Source organism: Larus michahellis, chromosome 3 (assembly GCF_964199755.1).
Source record: "Larus michahellis chromosome 3, bLarMic1.1, whole genome shotgun sequence".
Lineage (NCBI taxonomy): Eukaryota > Metazoa > Chordata > Aves > Charadriiformes > Laridae > Larus > Larus michahellis.
The window spans coordinates 64,465,473-64,475,724 of NC_133898.1; the positions used below are offsets into that span (position 1 = coordinate 64,465,473).

The following is a 10,252-nucleotide window of genomic DNA, read 5'->3' on the forward strand; positions in this document are numbered from 1 at the left end:
ACGGAATATGTTTCAGTCTTCCTTTCTGGAAGTTTGCATAGCTTCTGGGAAAAAGGCAGAGGCATAAAATGAAAAATGCTTTCTTGGAGCTGAGGCAGGTAGACCACAAAGGACTGGCAAGGTTGAAGGGGATGTATCTAGTACTGCAGCTTATATTATTATGGTTTCAGATAATGACAGGCAAAGCGAAATTCCTTGACTTAAGACCGTGTGTAGATCATAGTCTTAGTTCATAAATACTTTTTAAAAGGCAAAGCTTTAGCCATTTAGATGTCATCAGAGATAATTACACTATTTTAGCAAGTTTAACAATTCTGAGTACGGGAAATAACTTCTTAGAAATCTGAAGTGTGTTCCAGTACACCTTTATGGTGTGTCTCCTTGGATTTTATTCCAAAATGCATTACATCTTCTTATCTCTACATTGAATATTAGTGTCTAGACATTCTACTACTTATCCGTATTGCGTGCTAAAATGTCTCTTCTGCCCATGGATATTCAGGGAGGATTTTAATGAGCATCTTTTCTCACGCTTTTCTTCTCTTATTCCTTCCCTCTTTCCTTTCCTTTTATTTCCTTCCCTCAGATATTTTACTCAGTGACTTGTGTCTTTCTAAATAGAATTCTTGTGCCTCACCCAACTAGCCTTTTGTCATTCTTTAAATGTCTGTAGGTTGCTTGGTATTATATTTTTGCTTTCATTTATTTTACTACGTCTCTTAGCATAGCATCATTTTTGCATTTAAGTTCAAAATAAATATCAGGTTAAGTTTAAATTTCCCAGACACTTGTTTTCAGTGCAATACATTATCTCTTATTCAGGATACCATTTCTGGGGCACTATTTTTGTATTTAACAGCTTTTGTGGTGATTTTGCCTTTGAGACTCTGAGTATTTCACATAGGAGCTACCCTACTCATGCTAGTGACTCAGTTTGTCACAATCTCAGGCAGTCAGGGTTGTTGCTATAATGAGTGCTTCATAGATCCATACTGTGATTTTATTTTTTTCTGGATCTTTATAAAAGAGTGTTTTCTCCTGTTCTCTCCTTAGTATCTCCCTTCTATTACTAAGAGCTGAAGTTGTATTTACTTTTTTTGAAAGGCTGGGAACATGTATAATTTTTTTTTTCCTGGTACATTTCCAGTGTTTTTAATCTTTTTTCCAATATAATTCCTAATTAACCTAGTAAATTCATTAGCCAGCTTCTTAATAACCTTAGCCATGTGACAAACATGGTCACTTTGAGCTCATGATCTGTAGATCTGATATTTCCAAAGTGTTTCCCTATTTCATTTTACAGCTGATTGTTTTTACAAGCTCTTCATTAGTTAGATTGACCAAGTGTCTCTCTTCTTATTCTTAAGAAATTTTTTTTGCATGAAACGCAGTATCTGACCCATTATGAAAGCATAATTTTCTCTGTATTTTATTCTTTTTTTCTCTTTCATTTTAAGGTTTATTTTCTTTTTATTCTGAAAAAAAGTTCTTATTTCACCATAAACCCATAAACTACTGTTACCTGGATCTGCACTTCTGTAGTACTTAGCTTTCTCTACAAAGCCTGAGTTGATTCTTGAATTTTGTTACAGGGTATTTTATTCTTTAGTAATCCGTTATAAAGAAACACAGAATCTATCTCACTCCATGCACTTTTTTTAGAGGAATAAGTTTGGTTGATTTTTACTATGATGTCTCTAGGAATTCTCTAATGCCTTATAAAGTGATAGATTTTTACTTGTATCGGCCTCTGTGTCAGGACAGGTTTATTTCTTTGTTTTCAAGAAAATCACTTGTATTCCTGCATTCCTAGGCATTTCTTCTTCAGTGCTTAGGTAGTTCCTTGTGTGCCAGATTCCCTTATTTCCATTTCTCCCTTTCCTTTCCTGGATGCAAATTCTTTAGTTAGGGTGTTTGTTTTCTTACTTATACGTACTACTGAAAATTGTAGGAACCGTAATAGGCGTGTCCAACAGTCATTGGAAAGTCCTCTCCCGAATGTTCACATCAGTATTTCTAGCACTGATCTGGAAACAGGAATCTAGCTGATGCAGGGAACATTAGTTCTCAACACTTTTTCCTTTGCTTTTCATATTCTCGTTATTAGGAGTAAGTATTTCTATCATGACAGTAAGAGGATCAGCAAGGATAGGAGCCCCACTTTGCAGGGAGTTGGACGAGTGTGTTTCCTTGTATCTTTACTGTCAGACTCCACAAATATAATTTATCATTGCCCAAAACAGAACTTAGGGCTCTTATGGAGTCAACATTACTACAGTCAAGGTTGATAGAGGTTTTTCATGAAAGCATTTTACTTCACAGTTAGAATGGGCTAAGGACACATACAGTAAATCAAATTCAGCATTTTGCTTTGGGTTGAGGTATGTTTTAGAAGCAATCCTTTTGATTGTGCATATTTACTGCATTTTTGTTCACGTTGCGGAGCAGTATCAGAGCACATGGACTAGATTTCTTTCAGAAGATGGGCTCCCAGAACGTACCCAACATGCTTTAACCATTCACGGGCATTCAGTCCATAAGAACAAACAGTAGCTAGTCTGAAGTAAAATCCCTGGAAGAGGGATTCTGAAGCCCTGTGGCTTCAGAAGCGTTTTGTCTTCATAGATCTGCTCCAGGCGCACTGTACTACTTGCTAGTGGAGCCGTTGACTTTTGGTGGGTTTTGTGGCTCAATTGTTGCACAGTATCTGCAATACCGTGATTTTGAATGTGAAATCCTACAGCTGTTGGGGATAGTTATACAGCTCCATCCCTCTAGTCTTTACCCATCTACTGTATCCATCTGGTATGGTATCTCAGCATCCTTTCTGTTACTTCATAGCACCGTCATTCAGTGCTGTCAGTCTCCTCCAAACTTTTTGGTGTTTGTACTGTATTCAGAGATGCTGAGATAATACAACCTTCTTTTCTCCATCTTCTGAGAACTGTAATTCTTTAATGTTACTAGTGTTTAGAAAATTTTTAACAAAGTTAATTTAAAGTTCAAAGTAAATCATCTCTGGCTTTGGCATTAGAAATGTGAACAATGTATTGCCATGTACATCATCTATGTTAACATGTAAATTTTGTGTAGCTTAGAAAAAAGTCAGATTTTCTTCAGAAAAAAAAAAGAAAAATATTGTTTCCTTAGTCGTTTGTATTTATTATTTGTGAAATAAACACAGAATTTTAGGTTTTGTCTAATTTGCTTTAATTTGTGCCTTTTATTGTGAAAATAAATAGAGATGACTAAAAAATTCTATGCACATATATAATTGAATTTCTGTACTTGTAGAACTTATTAAACTTATTTTGCCTTCAGAATCTGCTGTTCCTCTGAAACAGTGGAAATTTTAAGTGGAATAAAATCAGTAGATCTGAAGTAAGAAGGTACTGATAGAATAATTTCTACAGTAGATTTTTAGCTATTTAGATTCCAGTGCTTGGCTTGCTTTTTGTTACAGTCATAGGCTTTTTTATTTCATTTGAAATGCTGGCTTTGAATAATTCATGTGATTAATAGCCGTTAAGACTTTTGGCCCTAAATTTCATTTGGTTAAGAGTGAAATATGGAATCAAGGAAAAACCTCCATGCTCGCCCTATAAACGGATCTGATTTCCTTGTTTAGTTTCGTGTTGGCTGTTTAGACTCAAGAATAGTCCACCTGTATAGTATGTGTTGGTTTTATCAGATGTTTTGAGAGCTTTGTTGAACACACATCTGCCTTTTCTAGTATTAACCCCACTCTAGTCACTTTTGAAAGCTGTTTACAGCCTGAATTTTCCTAAGATATTTCATGTTGATCACTGTTTAATAGGACAAAAAAAAAAAAAAAAAAAAAGAAAGCCTGAAATGCATCTGAATAAGAGGGAAAGGCTTTAGGGAAGTGACAAGTGCATGGAAAATGAAGAAGAGATAGACAGCACCTGAAAAAGTTTTATAATGCTCGGTTTAATGGAGCTTTATGAGGCTACTTTATCTTTTTGCTATGGATTCAGTTGAAATGCACTAGAGTTTGGTAAGAAGAAAATGAGTTCAGACTATACAATGAGTTCAAGTAAATTACCTTCAGTTCATTTAAAACTGTTACTTGTAGTGCCTGGAACACACTAATGATTTCCTTTTGAAGATCGGTGCTGAAGCTTCTCTAAAGCAATCAGTCAGCTGCTAACATTATTTGTTTTCAATGTACCCCAGTGGTTATAGGCATTCCTGTGTTAATTAGCATGCTCTTTGGCTACTGCTTTTCAGAGAAGATGGCTTTTGTTCGTCTTTTTGAAGTTTGAAAATTCAGTTAACAGATTTTTAAGGTCTGCATAGTAAGGTTGGTTGAAGGGCTATAGTTTAATTGAAATAAACAGGCGTGAATTACAGTGTGTTAATCAAGAATGAGTTATTCACACTGAATTACTAATTGAAAGCTTGACTTTAAAAGATGCTGATGGTTCTTTTCTTAGTAAGGTACTTATGCAAGGTTTTGGCTTTGAGCCTGTGAGTAATCCCTGTGAAATGATATGGGACCACTTCAGTTCTTTGCTGGGGCTGTTCGTCATTTTGGGGGGGGGGGAAATGATTGCAACATATATGAACTCAATTTATGTAAGAGGAAGTTATCTTTCTGACAGCAGAAGTGTTGGAAAATATATTAGTGAATACAGATCAGACTTCCGCCTGTCAAAAAGTAGTTGGTCTGGGAGTCCTAAACCACTTAGACATGTTTAAAATATTACCTATCTACTGTGACCAAGCAGTCTGCTTGCCCACTGTCTGAGTGGAATGTGTGTGCGTCCATCATTCAGTGGTGGAATTGGAGGACCTGAAAATATCAGAGGAAGCATTCACAGTGATGGGTTTTGTCATACAGGAAAGGAAGCAAAAGTATTTCCATGAGTTTGTGTAGAGTATATCACAGTGTCTTATTAAACTCGAACGGGCTTTTTAGGGAATTGCTGTAATGTTACTAGCAATGGTTGTGACCAGGATTATCTTGAACAGCTGTTGGATTTGTAATGTCTTTCAGTAATTTGATATAGATCAAAAAGTCAGTCTGCTTTAACAGAATCCTTGACATAATAACAGTGAATAGGCCTGTCTTACCTCTGGATATATTTTTCTGTTCTGCTTGCGTGCTTACATGTTTTCCTTGCTGCATTGGATTTATAGTTGCTTTCATTGAGTGTAGTGTTTCTCTTGCACGGCAGAACAGTAGTATGGCAAGTGAATCTAACAGGATTTTAAAAATCTGCAGATGTTATAACTGATCAAACTATGAATTTAAATATATATTGTCTTTGGAAACTCTCAAAAATCATGTCAGTTTGTGCTAAAGAAATTTAACGTGGCGGTAGGTGTACTACCTGCTTAGCTTAGCTGGGTATTATTGAGACACCTACCTGTCTTCTCAAGGAATGAATGATAATTTTGTATAAACAATTTGCAGGAATGATGTCGAGCCAAAAGCGTTCCTGGTAATATTCACTGAGCTTAATTGGATTTATATGATGATGAATTTGGCGTGTTATTGTGAAAGTGCTTGCCAGAAAACTTGTGTTTTGTACCTTGATTCTTCACATTGTCAAGACTAAATTAGTCAATAAACAGCCTAAAAATCATGGAAGTTGATATCAAATTAATGCATCTGCAGTGCTGCCTAATTTCTACACTGCTCTAGAGTATTGAGTACAGTGTAGTATATTCTCTAGAATATACTGTATATGTAATGTATTATATTGGGGGGGTGTGGGGTGTGGAATTTTTGGTCATAGAGGCTGTATTTCCAGCTATATCTTTATAAAACCACCTACATCACAGGAATTCTTGTTCTGGAAAACTTCTGTAGCACCTTAATTCCTACATGTGAAGACCAATTTAAAAAAAGACACTTGCCTAGTGTGTTTGAACTTGGAAAGATCCTTGGATTGTGCCTTTGGGCCTCTCTCTGAACTGCCAGCTACTCTAGGTTAAAATGAGTAGTGTGGAAGTGATTCGCCTCACCTGGAGTTGGAAAGGTTTTGAGGTGCCCGATGGAGTTAGTTACACATGGACTGTGCAGCTAGACTTCCCAAATGGTCCTGAACAAGAATAAGCAACACATTTGAATTACAGTACTCACCAAATACTGTTTTAAAGGTTTCCAAAAACCTTCAAGTGAACACTGTAAATGTTTATCATAATTTGCTTTGATTGATAGTGAACCAACACGCTGGCTCAGTAATGCATGCTTTTTTCTTCTCTTTTTTTTTTGGGCAGCATGCAATGGGATTTTTGGGTGGCTAACCATGGAATGATACTAATGGCTTTCTTTTTTTCTCTTCACATCCCATTCTTTTCCATACCTTTTTGTCCATATTCTCCCCTTTTTCTCTGTTTTGTTTGCCTTATATGATTTTGACACCCTTCCATTCTACAGTGTGACCAAGATCAGTGCATTCAGAGCACTAAATTCGTTTTGCAGGCCGCTGCCACCCCCCTACTACAGAGTGAGCCAAGCATAACTAGCGAAGAGCTACCTTTGCCAGGAAAGACTACTATCAGTGGGCCTTGTGCAACTCTAACTCTAGGGCAACCAACACCACCATCTTCTATGCCAAATCTCACATCAGATACAGGTTTGACAGACATGATACCTTTAAAAGAGGAACACGAAGGTCATCAGTTTCTCACTCCTGAAGAAGCTCCGTCACCCCCTGGGATGCTGCCAAGCGGAAGCCCTATTACACACAGCCATACAATGCACGTCCTGAGTCTAGCCAGCCAGGATTCATTGCATGAAGACTCAGTACGTGGTCTCGTGAAGCTTAGCTCAGTTTGAACAGCTTTCTTTGAACACTGCACCGTTTCTTGGTGTCTGTACAAATCTACTTAACAGGAATGACGCTGCAGTACCACTGTAAGACTTCGTAACACGCCTATAATGGAAACTTTATCACATAATGGAGTCTACTAAACAGACAAGTTATTTTTTCAATGGAGCCATGGCATTTTTTGACCAGGTTGTTAATGGTTGTGCTTTGAATGGTGACTGCATTTTATTTTTAAGCAAAACCGGAAATGGTTAATGATCTTGTTTCCTGAAGCTTGGGTACAGCAAGTTGGAAGTCAGCCTGTAACAAACACCATGTACAGTACAAAAGAGAGAGATTTTTGGGTGTAAGTGTCATGCTCTGTGTTCTATGCTCTTGTAATACACACTTGTTAAGGCTTACCACACTTGTGGCCAGAATGATCTGCACTTACATGTTATGCTACTAATATTTGAGATAGAAAATTACCATTCCATTTGTTAATACAAAAAAAAAAAAAGACTGCAGATATGGATTTGCATGCCACGCTACAGTATGTGTTACAGTGGTGTTGGTATTAAGAGAAAGTGCTGCTTTTTTATTTGTGACTTTCAAAGTGCTGTTTCATTTAAAGACAGTGCAACAAACAAATTAATGGACTGTATTATTTTTTCAATTTATTAAAGTTTATTTTAAATTAATCAGTGGTGCCTAGAAGATGGAGAATTACTGATTTGATCATGTTGCATATCATTTAACCTTCTGTTTAAGTGTTTAGAGTGAGGTATTGTGTTGTGCCATACCACGAGATTCTTCCACTCCCTAATGTGATACAATTACCTGTGGACCTCCAATAAAATGACATCCTCTATTTCTTGGACATGTGTACAGTTATCCTTGCACAGTTTTCCTGGGGAAAGTTGGGGAAATCAGGACTTGTTGACATAGTTTGTAAAGATTTGACGGGAATATGTTTACATAATGAAACCAGAGCTATGGTAACAATTAGGATTGCTTCAGCATCGATTCTTTTGTTTGAGATGTGTATTTGTTTCCATAAGAAGTCTTTATTTGGAAACAGTAGAGTTAGCATATGCTTGGACTGTAATTCTATGTTCCTTATCACATGGATAAAGGGTGAGGGGCTTAAGATTCAAGACAAAGACAGACAACTTAGTGAAGTAATCTTCAATGGTTAACAATAGACTGTAGCTGCCCCCAGTCATCATCCTTCATTTGTATTTATCTTTTAATATTTTAAATGGCAATCTTGATTTCATAGAATTCTTCTGGGCTCTTTTTTTTTTTCTTTAATAAAGCACAACAAGAAGGTTAAAGAGTTTTTTATAACTGTTTTTTGTGATAGCTCAAGAGAACCTTAGTTAAGATGAGAAAGTTTAATAGCTTTAATACTGTATTTACTATGCTTTTCGGGATGTGGAACCTGGATTCTTCTTTTCTCAGGACAACTTAAGTGCAGAATGTGCTTTATCTGGTGCTTCTGTGGCATGAAAGCGTTCACCAGTTAAGAAATGTAACAGTTCTGTACTGTTCACCATGGTCGTTCACTGACACCAAGCTAAAAATCTTTTTGGTTTTACTTTCATTGTTGAAATTGAGGACAATCAGCCTGGAGAAAATCAGTCACCCAGGCTATTGAAGCTTCAGACAAGATACTGACAAAACCCCTACTCCTTTAAGATTTCATAGGCAATCCGCTTCTGTAATCGATGGTGCTAGCTTTGACGTAATTCAGCGTGTAGAATATAGCAATGCTTTCTGTCTGTAAGTGCCGAATTGGGTCCACCAAAGAACCTCTGGCAGACAAGCCACCCTCCCAGCATTTTCCTGAAGCTGGGACAGTCTCGAGTTCTTTCCACCAGCCAAACTGTAGTGACTGATGTGTCCCAGTTGGCTGGTCTCCCAGTAAGTCCCAGGTATCAGCACTTATTTCTGTGTCTGCTTTTGAAGAAGAGTCAGTGATGCTCATCTTCTTGATTTCGTCTTTCCCTGATGTGGCTTCTCATGTATGAAGCTGTGAACATCTGCATTAAAGCAGGTAATGGATTGAGGGCTGGAGGTACTGGTCTCATAGACCTGGGTAAAGAATCCCAGCTTTGAGTTTGCAGACCAGTACTTGACTGAATCATTATCTCCTAAGTGTCTGTGGGCAGCTAATTATGAATGCATTACCCAGTACGTAGAAGGGCGAATCAAATATTTTTAATGTGGTATCAAACCTTTCTTCTTGTAGCAGCAATGATGAGGATCGCTATTTTAAGGAAATTGTTATTTTAAGTCTCCCTGAAATACCTGAGGGATTTTATGCTTCCAAGAATACCAACTTCATGACAACATTTCTATGTCGTTGCCACCAGGGAGTAGTGCAGAAAGCCGCACTTCAGCTCCGTGCACACAATAAAATTAGCGTCAGTTTTTACATGAAACAAAGGGAGGAGGACAGGATTAGAGTCTTTATGCTGTATTCCTTGTGCTCATGCTTTTCACCATCATTTTTTGAACCTTCTGTTTTGTTTATAAGTGAGGTGTAAGAATTACCTGACAAACTGGAAACAGATTTGCTACTTCAAACAGATGTGCTAGTTATGTACTTGTTCAGGTGACTTTTTCTTTTGCTTTTTAAGATGACAGCCCATGCTGCCTATGTTTTTAAGTTTGGCATTTGAGAATAAATGAAATACTTTGAATTTGTCTGTCTATATATTTATGTCACCCTTATTTTAAGTCTATTTTCCTTCCCATCTTGGTCTTTTTGGAGTGGTGACATCTCTAACCTCCCTGACACGACTGCCCTGTGAGGACATCTGCTGGAAGATTTCGGAACTACGTCTATTAACCATATAGTGTGGTAATTGCAGTCTTTGATTGACAGCAGGCACTGATTTAGCAGCAGGTTGATTGAAGAGATGCCTCTAAAAGGGTTTTTGGTCCTCCAGAACCTCCATCACTGCTGTCTTCAATCCTGGGCGCTCCCTTCGTTGGAACTTGTATCGACAGCTGGAATGAGTCAGCAAAGTGACTATTCATCACCTACTCAACAGATTTATTTTTTTTTTCTTTATTTTACTTTGATTTTTTTGAACTATGATTACAGAGCATGCATGCTAGGGATTCAAAATTAGTCAAACTAGTCAATACTGCACAGGTTTTTTCTATTGTTTTTCTTTGGCAACTCGTATACTAATATTAAATAGTTCTTTCCATGTTTGTCTGATTTGTAAATGTATTATTGAAGTGAAACTTGATGTTTTCAGAAAAGTAAATATCTTTTATTAAAAATCTAAAATCATTGTGTAAAAAATGATTAGTTCATCTGATAAAAATATTTATTCTGCTTTGGTTATTTTAAATAACATTTTTCCCTTCTAGGTGTTTATATAATTTTCTATGCTGAATGAAATACAGTGCTACATAATATGTTTTTAAAGTCTCTTTATTCTTGTGATTTC

General features: G+C 36.9%; 1 protein-coding gene across 7 annotated transcripts in view; it reads left to right on the forward strand.

The window, feature by feature from the left end:
- ZDHHC14 (zDHHC palmitoyltransferase 14) overlaps window positions 1–7,662 on the forward strand; it is a 114,264-nt gene extending 106,602 nt beyond the window's left edge. For 5 of the 7 annotated variants that reach the window (XR_012586206.1, XR_012586207.1, XM_074580488.1 and 2 more), the window contains one exon: window positions 6,410–7,662. Coding sequence is in view for 5 of the 7 variants with exons in the window: in XM_074580488.1 (XP_074436589.1) it covers window positions 6,410–6,811 (402 nt within the window). In the remaining 2 variants the exon portion in view is untranslated. The remainder of the gene's footprint in view (window positions 1–6,409) is intronic. The other 2 variants (XM_074580491.1, XM_074580490.1) reach the window with 1 other exon arrangement.
- Window positions 7,663–10,252: the final 2,590 nt, after the last annotated feature.